Source organism: Malaya genurostris, chromosome 3, assembly GCF_030247185.1.
Source record: "Malaya genurostris strain Urasoe2022 chromosome 3, Malgen_1.1, whole genome shotgun sequence".
NCBI lineage: Eukaryota > Metazoa > Arthropoda > Insecta > Diptera > Culicidae > Malaya > Malaya genurostris.
Window position 1 is genome coordinate 295700550 of NC_080572.1, and position 22292 is coordinate 295722841.

The 22292-nt window shown below is 39.6% G+C and overlaps 2 protein-coding genes across 4 annotated transcripts in view; both read right to left on the bottom strand.

The window, feature by feature from the left end:
* Positions 1–14862, bottom strand: part of LOC131438776 (RNA-binding protein Musashi homolog Rbp6) — a 1824137-nt gene extending 1809275 nt beyond the window's left edge. For all 3 annotated transcript variants that reach the window (XM_058609032.1, XM_058609031.1, XM_058609030.1), the window contains exon 1: positions 13063–14862. In XM_058609032.1, the coding sequence (XP_058465015.1) occupies positions 13063–13133 (71 nt within the window). In that variant the 5' untranslated portion in view covers positions 13134–14862. The remainder of the gene's footprint in view (positions 1–13062) is intronic.
* A 1480-nt stretch (positions 14863–16342) lies between these two features.
* LOC131434387 (uncharacterized) lies at positions 16343–17980 on the bottom strand. Its single transcript, XM_058601055.1, has one exon. The coding sequence runs from the start codon at positions 17978–17980 to the stop codon at positions 16343–16345; it is 1638 nt and encodes a 545-aa protein (XP_058457038.1).
* Positions 17981–22292: the final 4312 nt, after the last annotated feature.

Consider the following 22292-nt stretch of genomic DNA (forward strand, 5'->3'; position numbering starts at 1 on the left):
GTTGACGGAATCGAGGAAAATTTTGATAAAATTGTTGTGATGATTGAAAAGATTGAAGTTTGTCGGTTGCGTCACTTATATGATAATTTCGGGACCGAAACAAGCTGCCATTTGTCTTTAAACTTGATCAATGACCCAAACGAGTCTAAGCTGGGTCACATAACAGTTCAACATAAACTGTTATGTCGAAGACGAAACATAAAGTATGGAAGTCTCAGATTGTTGAAGCCAGTTTAGTCACGTCCAAGAAAATTGAGCGGTTAGGAACATCGTAGTAAGGTATACCTTATGATAAAAAAGAACCGGAATTTTCATTTTAAAATTCCCGCTCTTGTACAATCGGTAAACTTTTATTCTCTCAACATTGGCAACACTTTTATACACATTCTGTCAAATTTTGACGTACTAAATTTTCATCCATTATAAAAATCGCCACACGAAAAATTTTCAACTTCTTTGTATAGACGCCAAACAAAAACTGACTGTATAAAAGTTTACCGATTGGACAAGCGCGGGAATTTTAAAACTGAAAATTCCGGTTCTTTTTTTATCATAAGGTACATACATATAGACAAACATTTTCCAATCTCGTCGATCTGAGCCAAATAGTACATATCACTAGAGGTCTTCGGAGCTTCGATCTTAAGTCGATTCAATTCTATACGCTTTCTATAGCAAAAGTAAAGAAATCAAAAAAAATATTTAATCTACCAGTAAGTTTAATATCTTTTTTCTGACATGATTCTTGCAGAAAATTTGTATAGCAAATCATCATTCAAAACGCTTCCTTCGCCTTCAAAAAATTTTACCAACCTTCCGGATTTCTTCTGATCCCATTTCGCGAGAAAAACTTGGTGATTTCGAGTTAATCGTCGAATCGATGTCACTTTTTAATTCTACATATGAAGTGAACCGTTGTACAGCAAGCTCATGTGACAATTGTCAGAACAGATGAAAATCCAAAGGTGCTATATCTGGACTGTACGGCGGGTGAGGTAGTACTTTCCATTTCAGCGTTAGCCGGCTACACATTATCTTAGCGGAAGATGATTTAGTCGCTTTAGGCGTAATGATTGACTTAAACATATCAATCGTCAACGGTAGAGTTTCCCTGTTATTTTTTCGAAGGGTCTTGACATTCATTATTGATGATACCCTGACCCCACCAACTGCATAGCATAACCTCGAAACAGTGGATGTTGGGTTTCAATGTAGATGGTGCTACATAACCAGGCTTACCGTATTATTTTCGTCGTTCGAAATGATCGGACGAGGTTCTCTTTTCATCGTCAGTAAAAATAATACATAAAAAATTCTTTCGGTTCTATCTTTCAGAGAGTAACTCACAAGCCGAAAAACACCTCTCTTCTTTAACTTTGTTTTGAAACATTTCATTTGCGTTTGGCAACTGTTTTTGTTCAAACAGTTATTACTCTGAAATGGCTTAATTTTTGCAGCATGTTTTGCGGTGACATGTTTGTTTACATGTCAATAACAGCTGCGCAATCGATTGGTTTCGGTACGGTTTATCGTTTCAATGATGAGTCGAATTGATCCGGAAACGCGAAAGAAAATTCTGCACACTTGGTGCTCAGAAAGTGGTGTCACGTACAACGAAATTGCAAAACGGATGAAAGTGCACCACACCAGTGTCAAAAATATTATCGGTTTCGAACGACTAGTCGAGCTTCGATCTCAAACAAAATTCATGACAGTATATTTTAACCATATGTCACAGGAAATCAACCCTTCAAGATATATTCCTATCCGTGTCAGCCTCCTAAATGTACCTGACTCAACTTTATTTTTCGACACATCCATGCAGCGCGAAGTGCGTGGAATCCCGGACCACCTACGCTCTATGGAAATCCCAAAAATATTTTCAAGTAAGTTCAGGCATATTAACTCTGAGAAAATGTTTTACACGGACGGATCGCGAATGGAAGAAGCGACAGGGTTTGGTATGTTCAACAATAATGTTTCGGCCTCATTCAAGCTTCAAGAACCTGCATCTGTTTATATAGCAGAGTTAGCAGCAGTTCATTATAGCTTGAATGTAATCGTCACATTATCTCCAAACCATTATTTCCTCTTCACAGATAGTCTGAGTGCAATTGAAGCCATTCGCTCAAACGCTGCTGGCAAAAATGAACCGTTTTTCTTGGGTAAAATAAAACAGTGTCTGAACGACATATTGAATAATAATTATCTAATCACAATAGTTTGGGTTCCGGCTCATTGCTCCATTCCAGGCAATGAAAGAGCCGATATTTTAGCCAAACGTGGTGCTATTGAGGGTGAAATTTATGAGAGACCGATTGCTTTCAACGAATTCTATAGCGCGTCTCGCCAAAGAACACTTGCCAGCTGGCAAGCTTCTTGGGATAAAGATGATCTGGGTCGGTGGATGCACTCAATTATTCCTAAAATATCGACTAAGGCATGGTTCAGGGGACTGGATGTGAGTAGAGATTTCATTCGTGTGATGTCCAGACTCATGTCCAATCACTACACGTTAGATGCACATCTCCTTCGAATTGGACTTTCCGAGACTAATCATTGTGCTTGCGGCGAAGGTTACCGCGATATTGACCATGTTGTTTGGACATGCGTGGAGTTTCGTGATGTCAGATCTCAACTAATAAATTCCTTGCGTACCCAAGGTAGACTATCCAATGTCCCAGTTCGCGACATTCTTGCTTGTCGTGACCTTCCATACATGAAACTTCTTTATCATTTCATTAAATCCATTGGAGTTCCAATTTAAATTTTATTTTATGTTAAACTGTTTTCTCTTCCATGAGTTCAACCAATAGCCAACTATAGGATATTGAATATAAGTAGTGAACTGATACAAACAATCCTGAAATAGTTATAAGATCATGTACAAAATAAATGTATTTTATTTAATGTAATTTAAAATAGCAACTCGCTTGATAAAAACAGTGTTTAGATTAACTAATGAGTACCAACATACTAATATGATATTCGAAATGTATTAGGTTTAAACTACTATGTATTGTGGATGCCACGGCGAAGAAAAACTTATGTATATTGCCTATGAAATAAACGTATTTATGAAAAAAAAAAAAAAAATATTATCGAGAAGTTCGGTAAGACCCTTTCCATGCACGATTTGACCCCGATTCGGTAGGAAAACGGGTCCCAGCCAGCCCGACCTGGACTTAAAAGTGGTTGAGTACATCAGGAAAAACCATCGGCGTCGACGCGGGATTTGGCCAAATAGTTCAACACCAGCATCGGGATGATTCAACGGATCAAAGTTCGGAACTCCCTGAAAACGTACAAGAAACAAAAGGTGCCGAAAAAGGCCCTGGTACAGCAAGTTCAGGCCAAAACAACAGCGCGAAAACTGTATAACCGGATTCTACAGAATAAAGACGGATGCATCCTGATCGACGACGAAACCTACGCCAAGGAAGACTCTCGAGCGCTGCCCGGACCGCAATATTATACGAAATCGGTGGGCGACGCTGACACCACGGTGGCGATGGAAAAGTTTGTGCAGAAGGTGTTGGTCTGGCAAGCAATTTGTACCTGTGGTTTGCGGTCGTCGATTTTCTTCACGAAGAGCACAATTAACGCCAAGGTGTACGAGGAAGAATGTTTGAAGAAAAGAATGCTGCCACTGTACAGAAAGCATAAGGCTCCTCCTCTCTTCTGACCGGAGTTGGCTTCAGCCCACTACGCCAACTCCGTTCTACAGTGGTTGTCAAAAACAATTCGTGGAAAAGGACATCAACCCACCGAACTGGCAAAATTTGCAATTTTTTGAATTGAAAATTATTTCTATACACAAATTAAGCGTTTAAATGCGAAACCAGTTTATACTGTTTTAATTTAAAGCACTATACGAAAGAGATAAGACATTTCTATGCACACACTACCAGTCTAGTTTCAATCACTCAAAACTGACTTGTAGACCCAATACGTGACGAAAAATCTATAATCAATCAACTATACGATGAATGCTTTTGCTCTTGTTCCGAAGCAAGCATTCGTATTATTAAATTAGATTGAACTCGGCATCGTTGTTTGCATGCATTTGCATTTGAAGATTGAAGTTCTGAGGTCTGAGGTCTTCCATTAAAAGAGCACTTTTATGGGCTTTCATCGTGTTTGCTAATACGGTATAATTATATTAATCTACTGACTGTTGACGACTAGGAAGAGCTTGCAGAGCTACAATACCAAACAAGATTAATGTCAGTGTTTTCTAACCACATGTTATTAGAAAGCAACTCCATCCAGTCATATTCCTATACAAGTCACCATCCCAAGTGTCTGTCTGTCTCAGAATTCATTTCTCGACACATTCATGCAGTGTTGTATCCCAGATCTCATATGCTTGGTGGAAATTCCAATTTATTGTAACAATTTATTTATTAGTGCATATCAAGTAATATTGAACTTAGTTTAACTTAGTATTCAACGTAAAACAGATAGAAAAAATACTATCTTATGAAATTGCAGAGACCCTACAACGGGACTCATACGATAAACTGTTCTCCCATCAAGATAAATCGGTCCACCAATTGATTGTCTGGATATGACGAGACGCAACTCAGAAAGCAACCCGGTTGAAGAGACCTTCAACCACATGTACAAGCTTTGCACTGTCGATACGCGATTCGTTTTTAGTCTCATTCCGGTGGCATCTTCCGCAAATTTAAACATATCAGTTCTGGAATGAAAGGTTTCTATTTAAACTTTACTTACGTTCTTCTAAGGTAGTCAGAAAGGATTGGATTGAGTAACAGAAAGTAATAACTTTTAGATCCAGTTCAAAGAAAGACTGCTGCACCAAAATCCAGATATGAAAAAAAAACCTTAATTGATTTTATACATTGATATGTGTACAGTTAGATCCACAATGTTAGGCCATTGGACTTCTGACTCGACTCAATAAAACCAAAGATACACTCAAAATTTGAAGTGTCATTTGAATGGGACCCATCGATGAGCTCAGTTTACTGTCGGTTTCAGTCTTTTGAAGCAAAACAACAAGCGTCTGAATGCTAGATGCGTCGTAACCAGAGCTCACGCATTCTCAATGAAAGAATCCAATCCAACAGCCTCATTTTCAATATTTTACTGTCTCATTCGTAAATAACCGACACCAGAATAAACGAAGAGAGACGAAGCATTTTCGTTTCTCATTGAAAAAATGAGAGAGAATAATTTCCAACATCACTCTTTCCTCTATGACAAGACGAAACCCAACTAACGTCTTCGGGGAGCATCAGCAGAATTTCAATTTCTATTCTTTCATCGATGTATTGAAATCTGTGACGCTTGGCTATAAATACATAGTGACTCAAATATGACAAATCGAAGTAATTACATCTCAGAACCTCTTTGGAAACCAAAACTATTACAAATTCGAGCAGCAACAGGTAAAAGTCATTGTGAAACCTTTTTCTGCCATTTTCGATTCTCCAAGCTTCGGTTGACTATCGACACTGCATACTATGGGATTTTTACTGAAAACCGCAAATGACTGAAAGAGCAAATGAAAGAAAAAACCCAATTTTGAAACTACTCCCCCGCTTATATCATTGACTGGACATGGGTTTCGTTCTCATAGTTTGCAAACGAAGCTGAGAGTGACAGTAATTTCTCGTTATTTTCGTCTATTTTGAGTCAATGAAAATGACTTTTATTAGCTCTGGTCGTAACTATGACAACGGTTGCTTATGTTTGAAGCAATATCAAGTTACAGTATGAACGATATTGAGCAATTTTGTTTCATATCAAGTGATTCCTAAAATAAGAAAGTAAAAGCTCCTTAGTACTATGGCTTTGAATTATTTAGTTTGTTATTGCCTCATCCATTTGTGCTGAATATAAACATGTTTGCTTCCTTCCTAACTTGTATTGTTTTCATGGCATTGTTCCAGAACTAGTCAACGCTTATTAACGAATGATGAATAAAATTGCATTATTACCGAGCCAACTGGTTCACGATTACTGACCCAACATTTTTCAATGAATCATATGGGACTTTGTTATCTTGAGTTTATCTTTGAAATAAACAAATGACAAAAAATTTTCAGGGTTCTGCCCAATAGAATTTTTGATGTGAAACAAAACAACAAAAATTTCAAACGATTGATATTGTCTGTGCTATGGCTTTATCAGTGCAATAAAGTTTTCGGTATTTTAAAAAAAGTTCCTCTAATTTAAATTGGAAACTAATATAGAGCAGTCAAGAACTAGTTTGAAATTCCTTCAAATTCTAAACCTTATTTAAACTTGCATTTCATCTAAACACGCACGATCGTTGGGTTCCCGCATACGCATGGATGCCAGACGGCTGACTAAACGCTGCCAGCTGGAAAAATATAGCTGGCAGACATTCTGGTGACCGACTGCCTCACCGCTGGCAGTTATACAACTCAAACGATACAACCGTATCCACCAGGATTTTTCCACATTGAAATCTTTGACATTTTCAGCGGAGGTGAGAAGATAAAAACGCTCGGCTAACTTAGATACAGGCGACATTGTTTTGTCAAATAGGATTTGACAACCATCACTGAATCAATTTTGGTAGCCGTCTGGTGGCCATGGCTGCCCAGGTAGCCAAAACGCTATGCGGGTTACTGCCAAAGTACAAGCGTTACGTGAAACGTCACCAAGAGAGTGTAAGCTAATTTTACATCCGATCAAAGCAATCCTGTCAGAGCATCGACATCGTCATCGCTTCGGGTAACGCCTGCTGTCAGGTAGCATCTTTTCTTTGACTTTTCTTTTTCTTTCCATGTGATTTAAACATAAGCAATAATTTCTCTCATATTTATAGGTTTGCGCACTTTACAGTCTCGATTTGGATGACCAATCAGAGCGGTGCTTTCCAACGAATATCGCTTATTCTTCTAAAATCATCGTCTCTGTTAAGGAAGCTCCCCGGAAAGCCAAGTATAGCGTCTTAGAGTTATACCAAACGAAATAAGTCACTTCACGTCAATAATTGGAATTTCAATCATATACAAGTGAAAATACATAGTTTTATCCATTCAAATCGTTTTGTGAAATAAATATTTTTTGTGAAAAAAACGAAACTGACTTAACTGTGAATCTTCGAAACCTAACCCTGTGTTTCTTTAAATTTTTGACGTGCGCCCCTGTAAAGAAATCATCAAGATGTGCTCCTCATCGAAAGCACTTCTATTGAATGGGGTAGTGAAGATATTTTTTTCCAACGATAATAAGGCATACTGTCTTAGCTCTAAAATGCCGAGAACAGTAATGAAGATATGCTGCCCATTCAAACGGTCCGAATATACGGCCAGGTCAACAACTCGTCGTTTTATCTATAAGAGCAACGTTAGAACGTTCATAATAGTTGGCGTTATCTAGCTACTAAATCACTTGTTTCGATCAATGTATAATGCTTTTATCAGAATGCACTTCACTTTAGTCTATGAAATCACAAATTGGCTCCATTTCTAGAAAATATGTCTTGTGAGGTAAAACAACTTTCTATCGATGTGAAATGAAGGATACTCCTGTGTGTACTGTATCATGCTATGTTCAGAAGTTTTATGTCGAAGACTGAAAATTTGCATACGACTGGTAAGATATAGGACATTGGATGCAAGCTGAAGTTTTGATAAGAATCATAAATGTAATTAACATACAGGTATGAAATAAACCATCTTTAAAGGATTCAAACTATTTGTTTGATGTTTGAATCCATTTGATGCAAAAATTACATTGAAGCGAGGCTAAGATCTATTGGCTCTGTAAACGAAATGAGTCATCAGAATTCGATTGAGCCTACACCTTTCTGAGTTTGTGATAAAAATTATTTACAAATAGCATTGAAGCATCTTCTCAAAGAAAGACTTGAGATAGATTAATCGAACATATACACATCAACATATATTGGATGAATTCGAATTTGAATTTCGAAAATTTGTCACCGAACTTAACTGTAACTTACTGTAATTCAAGTACCGTACGATTAACTATGACAGTGATTTCCCAAGTAGCAAACATTGCGCTTGTATTGTATTTCTCAACTATTCTCGCAATTCTATTTTGCGATTGGAAAGGCGCCCTTCGGTCGTATGAAGTGCAACAATCTTGTTGGATATGTTTCACCGCAGTATTATTTATTGAGTGAAAACTGGATATGAAACTGCTTCAATGAACATATTGTTCACAGAGTTAAAAAAGTCGATTGGGACATAATCAGAGTTTTCAATTGGTTTCAAAAGTAGTAATATGAATGGCTGCGTGAATCGGCCTTCGTTCGGCTCGTCAGCTAAGACATTGCATTTCGGTGCAACCCTCAAAACGTGATCTGCAAGTAGCAGAAAGTTTTCGACTTCTGAGTGGTAAATTATGTGAAACTTCCAAGTGGCGTACGGCTACAACAAAAACTGTTATGCATTGATAAGTCGTAGAAGCGGAACGAATTTTCGCATACCACTGGAACGCAGTGCTTAGGCGATTTAATCAATTTGTCAATCTAAGATGTAATTAAAATGATTAACTCTAAACGTGGAGAGAGCGGCAGGAAATAGGTCGTTCAAGGTAAAAAAAAAACAAAATGGAACGAGAAGCAAGAAACCAGTTTGATGGCAACAGTGTGTAAAGTATAGGACTAATTGTTGACAGAATTTTTCCACATGGTCATGTATGAAAAAATTGAAAGCCAGAGCATAAAATGGTTACATATTTTTAATGCAAGAATAAAATCCAACAGCCTCATATTCGTTTTTTAACTGTCTCATTCGAAAATGATCGCATCCATTACAAACGAAAAGAGAAGAAAAATGTTCGTCTCTCACTGCAACAAAAGAGTGTGAATATCTACGTCACTCGTAGCCCTACGACAAGACGAAACCAAAACAACGCCTGTAGGGAGAATCAGTCGAAATTCAATTCTCAATATAATGAAAATCTGTAAAGTGTGTCTAAAATATTATAAATCCCCAACACGTCTATGGAAACAAAAACTTCTATGGATATGTAACCAAACTGGTGAAAACTATTGTTAATCGTTTTCTGTTATTTTCGATTCTCACAGATTCTTTTGAGGGACGGGTATAGCATGATGGGTTAGTCGATGCCTTTCACGCAGCCCCCTGGGTTCGATCCACAACCCCGTACATAGAATCAGAAAGCTTCTCTGAGCCGAAGAGTCGAATGACCTTGAGGTTGAAACCTCTATGATTGAAACAAAAAAAAAAAAGATTATTTTGAATATCAATTGTCACTGAAAACCGAAAATGACTGAAAGGGAATTCTAAAGCAAAAACACAATTTTGAAACTACTATTCCGCTCTTGTCGTTGACTGGACATGGATCTCATTCACAAGGTTTGCAAGCGAAGCTGAAAGTGATATTTTTTTTTTCGTCATTTCATCTATTTTTAGTTAATGAAAATAACTATCATTAGCTCTGATCAAAGCTGACTTTCAGCAGCTTCCTGGTCTTGAATTTATACCATAATGGTAAGGTCGACTGTCATTTCATAAGGTAAAAAGTACACGGTTAGGCAGGCGATTTGTAGTAGTGGTTAGAAAAGCTAATTCTTCATAACTACAGGTACGATTGATTAACCAGTTATCGTAAACGAATGAATGTCTGCAATGAATAGCAAAATAGACCAACCAGAAAATTTCAAATTTCTAAAGGTGAATTAGGCTGAGGATACGATGTGTAGACCGATCGCTTACGAGTAGAACAAGTTTAGTATCTCCTGTTCAATTAGGCTGTTTGTTCGTATGTTTCACATGTAGAGCAGTTTAGTTGTTTAGTTGTTTTAAATTACGGACTTGAATCCCGTCTCTTCGATGACCTATTCGTAAAATTTTCATTTCGCTGTTGCATTTGACAGACTTTTTTCAATCTAGTTTTTACGTTAAATATGGATGAAACCCCAAAATAACCGCTCAATGACAACTGACTTTTGAACCAAGACCTGGAGGGCCGAATGTCATTGTCTGCTATTGAATATTATTCGGATCGAACTTCCAGTTCGGAAGTTATGGAGTAAAATGTGCAAAAAACATGAAAAAAATGCACTAGATTTTCTCAGAAACCGTTCGACCAGGCTTACAGCTTACTTCCGGCTCCGATTTTCGTAGACTTTTGAAGAAATTTTCAAATATTGACCCCAACCCTCTTCCTTTCTTCCTCTAAAAGTCCAATGAAGATTTTTATATTCTATTGAGAATTAGAAAAGGTTATTTCACGCAGTTTTTGTGATAACGGCCAACAAACCACCTTTCAACACCACCTTTAGAAATAAATTACACGCGAGCTATGAAAAAAAGAGTAATTATTTTAAGTCTTTTGGAATTTATCTGATAGATGATATGATAGATGACCCCTTGGCCGTTGCCACAAAAAAACGCGAGATTTCATCCATTGACTCAGCTCAGATAATGCTCCCATTATTATTCCGCGGTCAATTTTTATGGTGAAAACTAAGTTTTTATTATAGTTATAAAGAAGTTCAAAACCAAAATTTCTGATATTAGGAGCGACAATTCGAAAAACAAAAGGCTTTCACTACATTTGGCTTAAAACTGTTATAAATTGAATTTTTTTGCTAGTTTATACCCCAATTAGACAAGTTTTTTACTTCAAGGGGGTGGTGAGCTCACTTCATCCGCGTCCCTTGTCAATCTTTATTTTAAGTTGCGATTCGTTAACAATACTCTCGCTTTTCATCAGTTCATATCTCATTGCAAACCTAAAATGTGTTTGTAATTTTCGTTAAATGCATAATTTATGTATGTAGTATATACGCGAAAGTATTGGCATTGTAAGAGAGCTGAACTTCTTACTAATCAGGCAGTTTTGACTCTGGTTTACTGTTTATATGTCCAACTAGAGATCTTTCCAATGGTTAGGGTTGAGGTCCACTAGAAGATTTTTAGTACCAATTATCTTTCTCCGAATACCTCGAGGAATGCGGAGGAAAAAAACAACTTTACCAAGAATAAATCCATTGGGTTCCTGTTTTCATGTCGTAAAATACAACAATTGCAGCAGTTTTTTACTTTCAGTTATCTGATCTGATCTGAATAAAACGCACACGTTTCTTTCTCACTTCCGGATAAAGAAAATCATTCGTATTAGTTTGTGTAAATTTTGCAACTTTCATTGCTTCGCTTCCAGAATTTTAACGATGCATCTATACTACAGTACGACTAATTGACGGTAAACATAATCTACCATACAATTGAATAACACGGAACAAATACAGTTTTGTAGATTTAGATACTCAGTAGAAGTAAACTTCTCAGAATTCTTTGGGAAAATTTAAGTGGTTCTAAAAAACCGCTTTGCGTAATTTGTAGAATGTTTACAACTGTTAAAATTCAATAACTAATATAGAAATCTGGGACAGGCTCCGAATTCAGCTGCAAATTTTCGGAACCTAGATCAAAAAATCAGGTCATAAATTTAGTTCTAGAAGTAAGAATCTGAAGTTATTTTTCAGAATTTTCCGAATTGCGTTGTAGAGCTAAATTCTAAACTTGAATTGCAAGTCTTAATATAGGAACTGAATTCAGTTCCAGCATCTTAGTCCAGAAATCATGTTCACAATTTAGTTCCAGCATGTAGGTTCAGAATTCTGGAAATAAATGCTGAGACTGAATTGATGAATTAACTTCTGGAACTTAATTCAGAAATTAAACTCTGGTTTTGAATTCAGTTTTAAAATAAAGGTTCGGAGTTCATACCTAATATTTAGTTTCAGAATCCAGATCTAAAATTCATATCCTGAATTTTGTTCATGAATTCTGCTGATAAAATCCTAAATCATACCTCTGGCTTCGACGACGAGGAACTAAATTTGAAGCCAGTTTCAAAATCCAGTTTTAAATTCTGAACCTATAATCTGGAACTAAATTTTGAAATAGAAGTATGAAACTAAATTCGGAACTTAAAATTAACTTCAGAATTCAGGTGGACCAGAATCTAGGCTCTGAGATTAGTTCTTGAATTTAACTAAAAATTCAGTTCTCTGCTACTGCTGATTGACCGCTACCCACGACGTCCGAAGGTGAAGGAGAGCACCACCTGAGCATTCGAGATTTTGACCACCCCATTATTACTGATGTTGGTGGAAGAACCTCAGCACGGTATCGAGTTCCGTCTAAAGCACTAGAAAGAATGAACAATTTTCGGTCAAGATTTACCTATTACACTCGGCCAGCAGAATATCGGAACTGATATGTGCCTGACTACCTCTTAAAAAATCACCCTTTAGCAGGAAAATACTTGTTTGTTTGATTAACTCTTGATCCTGATAACCGATAGAAGGGGTTACGTATCACACTTTAGATTTAAAGCAAATATTTAAATATTTTGGTAAATAGTAATAATATAGTGTAAATAAAAAACGATCCAGACGCGTATTGTTTGGTTAATTAGAATGATTCAATATAATATATAGAATAAATTATACACGTACTTTATTTGTCTCAATTCAAAAGATGGATTTTCGTTAACGGCCAACGTTTCGAAGGATATACCTTCATCTTCAGGGTGAAAGAAATACAAATAAGCGAAAATCAATTAATTCCAGGGATTGATAGAAGATATACATCGAATAATGATTTGCCAGTCCCAGGCTTGATCATCTAGAAATTCTCTATACAATTTCAAAATGATGAAATGGTTTACAAACGAGAATTTCATAGCATGTTGACTGATTTGAGCGCATTTTGTAGAATGTGACTTAGAAAAAAAAGAATCGTATTTTGTGTCAAGGCAATCGAAGCCAATGTCACCGACGATCTCAGCACAAGAAACTGACCCAACAAAGCATGCACCAGAGCACTCCATCAGCGGAAGAAAACACCCGAAACCCGGTCCACTCGTAGGAAAGGTGACTCAACCGACAGCTTCCTATGATTGACACATGCCGATGACATGTCGTGAGTACGCACAGAACATATCGGTTTGACAAATTTTCCTGTCGCACTCGAAACGGAAACTATTTTTAAATTCGAACCAAAACGACGAAAGGACGGAGACCACGTTTCACGTACTGAACCGTTTTCTTACCCTGGGTCGTTCGGCACCTCCGCCTGATTGCTGGACTGGTGCGCTCCGAGATCCTGATTCTGATGCTCCATCTTCCACAGCGTGATTGCTTGTTCCAACGGGGCGTAAATGCTTCTGAATTTGCACACAAACTTGCTAAACTTCCAAATTAACCTGGACTAGCACTGTATTAAACTTCGCTTGCACGGAATCTGCCGAATTCTTTGCCACGGGGGATTCTGCTATTCTGCGAGTGAAAAAACACTTTTTTTCTCGGGAAATGGACAATACATTCGAAGATCACAGAGCACTTAGATTACGGCCTACTTGCCTAACTTTTATTTTTTCTTCTTGCTTGACTAAAACTTTTAAGCACTTCGCTTCTTCTTCTTCTCTTTCTATTACTAACAATGAATCACAGACGCATCGCCACCGAGAGCTGCTCTAGAATTTTTTCTTTTGCGTATTGACAGGACCACGTGCTTGACGACGACTCTCGAGAAGACAGGACAGCAGCTTCGGAGGGAATTCGAGATAACTGTTGAAGACTGTTAGACTTCCTTTTCAACTATTAACTTCTCACGGCACTCTCACACTTGGAGGATTCATTCGTAGGCAAACGACTTCTTGAAAATACCAGACCGGCTACCGGTATTATTGTTTTTTTTCTTCCTATGCTGGATTTCAAGCACACTGACACTCACGTAAATACACCGATTCGATACACAAATTCTACTACCGCAGGCTAAATAGTGCTTTTACTTTTATCTGACTATACGACGCTTGCTCGGATGGGGAAAAATCGAAAACTATCAATTAAACTCTAATGGTTTATTTATACTTGTTTTGAATATTTATTTATAGATATCTTCGGCCGTTCGGAGTGATAGCGTTCAATTTTGAATGAACTTCCGCTGATTCAATTAGCCGCGCGCTGCGCTCAATCGCGGATGAAATTTATCGCTACTCTTCTGGGGTCGGCGTCTGGCTTTTCCAGTTTATAGGCAACGCCAGCACAGGAATTAAACACAAAAAAAGCAGCACTTGCTCTCGGCTCTCGACTGCTTCCAAAAATACCACCACCCAAACGCTTGATGCACACCGTGATTTGCACGCACACTGCCGGGACCACTGAAGTGGACTGCTGTTTTGCTGCACGTTATCTTTACGTTCAGGGGGGAGGGGGAGGTCTACTACCACCGAACACGGAATCCGGGAAACGAACTCTTGAATATCTGGACGACGATAGCACGGCGGCGGATCCTGGCGACGAGTGTTGTGTAACGGGGGTGTGAGTGTGTGTAAACAAATTTCCGGATTTTTTGTCAAGTGTCAAACCGGTGATGTTGGTGATGCAACTAGCAAACTACAGAACTAAGCTGGTGTGTCGGGATCACTAGAATAGGTCGCGATTTAGTCCACTGCACTGCAACGATGCACAACGTCAACGGTGATTGATTGGCAGGAACGTCAACCCGACTACAACTGCGTCAAGCACTACGGGAATTCGACCACGGCGAAGCGCAGAAACCGGGACTGACACGGAGAAAGGACTATCGACTATCGCAGCGAACAACACTCGGTACGGCTTGACGAATACTCGTTCCAGTTCCTGACGTTAGTACACTTGGCGGATAGTACACTCTCGACAACTACCAAAACGCGACTGAGACGCACTACAAAAATTCTAGCGAATCGACCGGCGGTAAATTTTCCGAGGCTATTCCTATGGAGAGTATGTGTATTCCGACGAGGATTTTGATAAGACTGAGATTTGCTAGCTGCTGCTGCTAATGCGATTGATGCTTCTGACTGCTACGGCTACTACTAACTGGTCCCCGTTGGTTCTACTCCACTTCGACGATGCAGACGTTCATCGTTTTCATTTTTTTTTTCGGGAGGATCTCACTCTCGCGGCCCATGAAAATTCAATAGCTATCCGGCAAGAGAAGGTGTGTGTGAGAGAGAGAATCCGACACACACAACAAACCATCAACCATCGGCAGCTCACAGCCAGACTCGAAAACGGATTGCGATAGTAGCAATCGGCAGACGCTCCCGGCGATCACGTGTGTCGGGCACTCAGCGCGCAAATTGTTATGTGTCTAGGAATTTTGTTTGCTCTCTCTCTCGCGCGCCCGCGCCCGTAACGGCGAGAATAACGACCATTGCTCCGAGAGAACATCGAAGAACCCCCGGCGATCAAAACAACTCTGGCGCGTTGCCGTTGCTGGTGGTGACGGTGGTGGCATGCACTTTTAGCTGCATTTCCACCACCCACCAACCACGGCGACCGGCACTCAGCTGTGTTGCGTCGATTCGGTGCATTCCGTCAGGGGGTGAGTAACTCACTCTCACGCTACCCTTCCGGTTGTTTTGGCTGTACAGTGCTTACTCAATTGCTCAACCTGCAGCGGCGAGTGACACAAGTGCATTCCTGGGGCGGTTGTTAGGGTGGAACCAATAGCGCTTTTGACTGAATTTACACTATCGGTCTCACTGAAAATTTCTGTGTTTCATTCAGATTCGCATTCCGGTTCCGATGAGTGATTAGCGCAAAAATGACAATATCAGAAATGTTTTCTTTTTTGTCTAATTATGCAAAAAAAAACAGATGTTTTAAAATTTCTGATTTTATAAGTTGATGGTCAAACGAACCAATTCCCAAATAACTTCGCAAAAAAATTGTATGCAAGGGTTGTATTCAAGAAACGACCGATCACGATTACATTAAAAATGAAATAATTTTTAGGTACCCATAACAAATACAAAAATAAAGATGATGGTGGATGCACAAAAGTCACAAACTACAAACTTGCTCTACTTTCAGTGTTTACATTTCTGGCGAATGATCCAAATGACAATTAGATTCATTCAGAACAATTGATTCTACTCTATTTTGATGCCTTCAACAAATTTTTACATTTGAATTTTTTTGGAAAATATCCTTCAAATGAAAGTCAATTATGATGTGTTCAAATTCTTCGCTAGCTGCACATTTTAGAACGGACTGTTCGTGACCACAGGAAAAGCACATGGATTTCGGATTTTGGCACTGATTGAAACTCGCGGAATTGCGTCCGTATCGGTTGGTAGTCTAAAGACAAGAGAGCGTTTATTCGATCTATTTTTCTAATTAAGCCTATGTGAATCAAATGTAGCTACCTCTCTTTCTCTAAATTCTTTTTATCGATAAAATGATAGACAGATAACAAATTATAGACACACACTATGAACATCGAACATATTTATTAGGGTGACTCAATCCTTAACATGCTGCCTCCATTAAAATCGGAAGATTTTAATTTCTTCGATCTTCAATTCCTTCTTGTAGATTGTCTTCAATCGGTAACAGGCACAGTTTGGCAATAGGTCGCCTAATAACCTTGCTGCCAACACGTATATCAGCTACTTGCACCAGACCATCTGGACCCGGTATGGCATTGATGATTCTTCCAAGCCTCCATTGCATTGTTGGAAGATTATCCTCGCGTATTATCACCATGAATCCTGGTTTGACCAAAAAACGTTTATGCCATTTATTCCGATTCTGTAGTGTCGTGATATAGTCATGCGACCAACGAGCCCAAAAATGTTGCACCATTTGCGTCTGTCGCTGCCAACGAAAGAGTGTTGTTTCCTTCCGATCGATGATGTTGGGTTCGGGAATGTCACTCAGCGGACGTCCCACTAGAAAGTGTCCAGGAGTTAAGGGTTGTATATCAGTTGGATCAGTTGACATAGGGGTAATTGGCCTTGAGTTGAGCACTGCTTCTATTCGGCAAAGAATAGTCGTATATTCTTCGAAGTTCATATTCGTAGTCCCAGTGATTCGTTTGAGATGGTACTTAGCTGATCTTACTCCGGCCTCCCAGAGACCACCAAAATGAGGAGCGCCAGAAGGTATTAGATGCCATTCGATGGCCGTTTTTGAGCAGAAAATTTCCAGTTTGTCTTTAAACACTTGAGACTGGAACATATCGTACATCTCGCGTAATTTATTCTTGCTACCAACAAAGTTAAGACCGTTGTCGGAAAACAATTTAGCACATTTACCTCGGCGTGATATAAATCGCTGTAAGGCGGCGATGAAAGCGTCAGCCGTCAAATCTCCAACCAACTCCAAATGTAGCGCTTTGGTAGCAAAACAAACAAATACTGCCACATATGCCTTATATATTACAGTTGATCGCTTCTTGTGTTGACGAATATAGATTGGTCCACAGAAATCTATTCCAGCATTTCGGAACGGGTAACCTCCTTCTAAACGCGATTTCGGTAAATCGCCCATCATTTGCTGCATTACCACCGGCTTCGCTCTGAAGCAAGTGACACACCTTCTGAGTACCCATCGCACTGTACTGCGCCCATGCATCAGCCAAAACCGACGTTGTAGGATGCTCAAAAGAAGTTGTTGTGAAGCGTGAAGAAATTCAGCATGGTACGCCCGTATTACGGCCAGTGTGAACGGATGACGAGATGGAAGTACCAGAGGGTGCTTCTGGTTTGAGGACATCCAGGATGCATGACGGTTCCGACCGCCAACACGTAACACATTAAACCTTGATTTGTCTGGGAAAACGGAATACGCAATAAGTTGACTGTTACTATGAATTACCTTTCCCGCCTGCAAAGAGTCGAATTCATTCGGGAAGGCTTCCCTTTGAACCATTCTTGTTAGAGCCATTGTAGCTTCGTCGAGTTCACGTATCGTCAGTACTCCATAACGATGTTGTTTGCCGTTGTCTTGTCGAACATGATCGATAAACCGCAACATTAATGCCATAACTCGTTGCATTCGCCGATAACTGCTTTCCATAGTGAACAGGCTAAACGTCGGTGGTGGTTCGATGACAGTGAGACTGATAGAAACAGCTTTCGTTTCCGGGAGTTGCTCTGGTGGAATGTGCTGAATAGTGGGAGGCCAAGTGACCACCATAGTGTGCATGCTCGGATTTCGCAAGGCATAAGCCCTCGTGAGATAACGTCAGCAGGATTATCATGAGTGCCAATATGTCTCCACTCTATGCCTTTGGTTAGTTCCTGTATTTCAATAACTCGATTGCAAACAAACGTCATTAGTTTAGTTGGCTCAGTTCTTATCCAGGACAATGCTGTTGTAGAATCAGACCAAAGAATGATTCTGAAAAAGGTAATATTTAGGTTGTGCGTTATGTTAGAAATCAATCGTGCAAGTACTAGAGCGCCACAAAGTTCAAGGCGCGGTATTGTTAGTTTAGCGTTCTTAAAGGGTGCGATTCGAGACTTTGAGGTAAGTAGTGCGATTGAGTAGTGACCGTTGTCTTCGAGAGAACGAATATACGCACAAGCTCCATAGCCCAAATCGGACGCATCGCAGAAACCATGAAGCTCTACCTGCCTTGATGTCACGGAAGGGAGTACGCAGCGCCTTATTGATAATTCTCCCATCTGTACAATTTGATCACGAAAAGTTGTCCATGATTCGGCTTGCTCTGGTATTAAAACTTCGTCCCAGTCTACTTCAAGTTGCCATAACTTTTGTAATCGCACCTTCGCTGCAAAAATAACTGGTCCAATTAGACCAAGTGGATCATACAGTTTTGCTATGTCCGAATAAACTGACCGCTTTGTGATAGAGCCTGAGTGGAAACTAATCTCGTGTAGTTTCGTTAGAAATACATCTCTTCGAGGTTGCCAAGTTAATCCCAACGTACGAGTGGATTTTTCATTCTCGAAAAAAGCAACTTGCTCCGCATCTGCGTTTGGTACGGACTGCAGTAATTCTGGATGATTCGAAGCCCATTTATGTAACTTGAATCCCCCTGATGACAGCATCTGAATGAATTCATTCTGCAAAGCTAAAGCCTCGTCGACAGTATTCGCTCAACTCAACAGGTCATCTACATAAAAATCGTCAGTGCCCGCTTTCGATGCCAAAGGAAAATTTTTGCTCTCGTCCTTGCACAATTGCTCCAGTGTTCTTGTAGCCAAAAATGACGCACATGCTGTTCCGTAGGTCACCGTGGTTAACTGGTATACCTCTAATGGGTCTCCTTGGTCTGCTCGCCAAAAAATTTGTTGTTACTTTCGATCTTCAGCTCTCACTTGGATTTGTCGGAACATTTGGGTAATGTCCGCAGTAAACACTACCTTAGGAATACGGAACCTTAGTACTGTGTCGATTAGTCTTCGTTGTAGAACTGGACCAACAAGCAAGTGATCGTTTAGAGAAGATCCACTAATCGTTGGTGCGGAAGCGTCAAATACAACACGCATCTTGGTTGTTATGCTCGCCGGGTTGAACACTGCATGATGTTTGATAAAATACCCTGATTTGCACGGATCTATTTTTGTCATGTGACCTTGCTCATGATAATCGCGCATAAATAAATTATACTGCTCTCGTAAACTAGAATCATGCGTTAAACGCCTCTTTGTCTGTACGAATCTTCGCAACGCCATCTCTTCGCTATTTCCCAGATTTTGAATATTTACTTTCTTAGGAAGGCACACTTCATATCGTCCATCTGGCAGTCTGCGATATGTGTCTTCAAAATTCTGTTCTGCTGCTCGTTCATCTTGTGTTAGCTTGCGTGCCTCCGGAATGGACTCTATCTCCCAAAATCGGCTTATCTGTTCGCTTAACGCCTCGTTTGTAACGACTCCACAAAATTTAGTACAACTTCTCCTTTCTTCCTGCTCATCTACAGATCCACCAACGACCCATCCAAAAATCGTTTCTTTGCACCAGAATGTACGATCGTCCGTTAAGGAGAAGCATTGACCAGTAAATAGTTCATTAAACACCTGAATTCCTAGCAGCATATCGATTCGCCGCGATCGATTAAACATGAGATCTGCCAGTACTACATCTGCTGGAATACGCTCTGGGTCAACTGAAAATGATCTGATTGGTAAATCAGTTGTAATCCGTTTCATCACTAGAAACTCAAATTTCATCGAGACATCGTTGCTCCTACCTTGTTCTTTATAAATTGTGGTGTACCAGAAACGCCTTCTATATGGCAATCAGCCTTTACCATGCGCAAACGCAAAGTGTTAACAACGTGCGTCGTGATCAAATTATGCATCGATCCACAGTCACAGTTCTGCAGTCCACAGAATTTCCATACTCGTCTTCAACCAAACCAACGGCTGTGTAAAGAATAATTTGTTTTGTCTTTAGAATCGATGACGAGACAGTCGCAATGATCGTGTTCGTCGACGTTGTAGTTGTTGTACTATTTGCTCGGTTGGTTGAGTTTGTTAAAGTAGATGGCATTGGTTCAGTTTCATGTAAAGTCGTATGGTGGCGACGTGCACATTTTCGACAAGAACTAGACTTACAATCCGCAACCATGTGCTTATTTCTGAAGCAGTTCAAACAGAGGCCAAATCCCTTGACCCTTATGAATCGATCCGATGGTAGCATTTGAAGGAACTGCTCGCAACGGCTCAAGTAGTGAGTACCTTTACACAGAAAGCACGTGGCAATGGTAGCAGTTTTGTTTGAAACTGTATTAATCGAAAAAGATTTAGAATTAGTAGTTGAGCGATCACCGAAGTTGTATTTTACGCGGGAGCCCACACCTAGTACAGGTAAACTCTTGCCCAGGGCTGGCAATAATCAACTCAGTACTTCATCATCACCGAGTTCAGCTCACCTGCAAATCGGTTTCAAAAACATCACTGAACGAGTTGAGTAACTGGGTAACCATTCGTATAGAGAAAACATCGTCTCAACATCGTAGTGTCAAGCAATCAGTAGATGAGCGCTGACTGCTCATCAAATATTAGAACCCACTGAGAGACGATTTGTGAGTTGTGATTTGATGTGTTTGTACATCAACACATTGAATCAGATTCTTATGAAACTGTCTCGCTTGTATTCCTCACCCACCAGAGTTGCCATGGGCGGCCAATGTTCGAATCGATGCCATTTCAATCCATTTCTCAAGACATGTTCTCGCATGCTGGAGAACGCATTCGTTTTAGTAGCCAGTTGTGTTTAGCTCGAGACATGAAAGTCAATCGTTTATGGTATACATCACACTACGGTTCGACATTTGTTTTCGTACATTAATGCACGTGTTCGTTTTGAGTACCAGCAAAAACAAAACCGAAAATCTGGGTTGTGTTGGCAGCTCTGTGGTTTAAGAATACACTCACCGGTGTAGCTCGGTAAAGTGATGCCAAACTCAGTACTCACTTTTTAAAACTAGGAATGAGAGTTAAATGCTATGAAATCAAAACTGAGAACCATCAATACCATCATAATTTGATGTCAGCGGTGCTCTGTATAGGTGAGTGTGTTTGTTTAAATCGGCGATGATTTTCATCTTTACCATCATTTTTCGGATTGCATCGTAAATCATGTGGTGAGCTGATGAATAGGAAAAATCAAATCTTATGAGCGAGTTTTTGCCACAGAAAAGCCAAGTTCCACAAAAGGATTGTAATACCAAAACTTTGTTTTACAAGCTTTTCGATCTAAGATGGTGTCGAGAGAAGAGCTTGTGCGAAGAGCAATAGTGTGCAGTTGCTATGAAAATCCTAATCTGTCTGTAAGAAAACATGCAAAAACAAGCTTGGTATTCTTACAAGCACTGTCCATAACATTATAAAATCTTTCGATACACGTTTGACAACAGCCAGGAAGGCTAGGAGCGAAATAAAAACGGATCTCAGGAACCACCAGAAGTACGCAAAGGTAAAGCAAGTATTGCAGAAGAGACCGGATCTGGCATGGTTGTGATGATAATAGACGATGAAACTTAAGTTCTGTAAGAATTTAAGCAGCTCCTCGGAACGTATTTTCATTTTTCTTTACGTTTCATCTTTGTATGTTTATACTACCATGCTACGAAACCGCGTAGAAGATCATTTCAAGACGAAGGAAAAGTCAAGTTCCCCGAAAAATATTTAGTTTGGCAGGCAATATGCAGCTGTGATCGAACAAGCTTCATTATTGTGGTTACGGTAAACAAGAAAATATACCGTGTAACATGTCTAGAGAAGTGATTTTTTCCGTTCCAACGTAGCCTTTGACGCTATCTCGTTATTCTGGCTTATTTTGGCATCTTGTCACCACGCCAAAAATTTTTTTGGAATGATGAAAAGCGAATCGAGTCCATGTTATACCGAAAGACGCGAATTCGCCTAACTGCCCGGAGTTGCGACCTATCGAGCGGCATTGGGCCGTCGCGAAGAGAGAACTCTCTCAATATAAACAACAAGCTACAACTGTAGAAACAAATTGAAAATCGCAG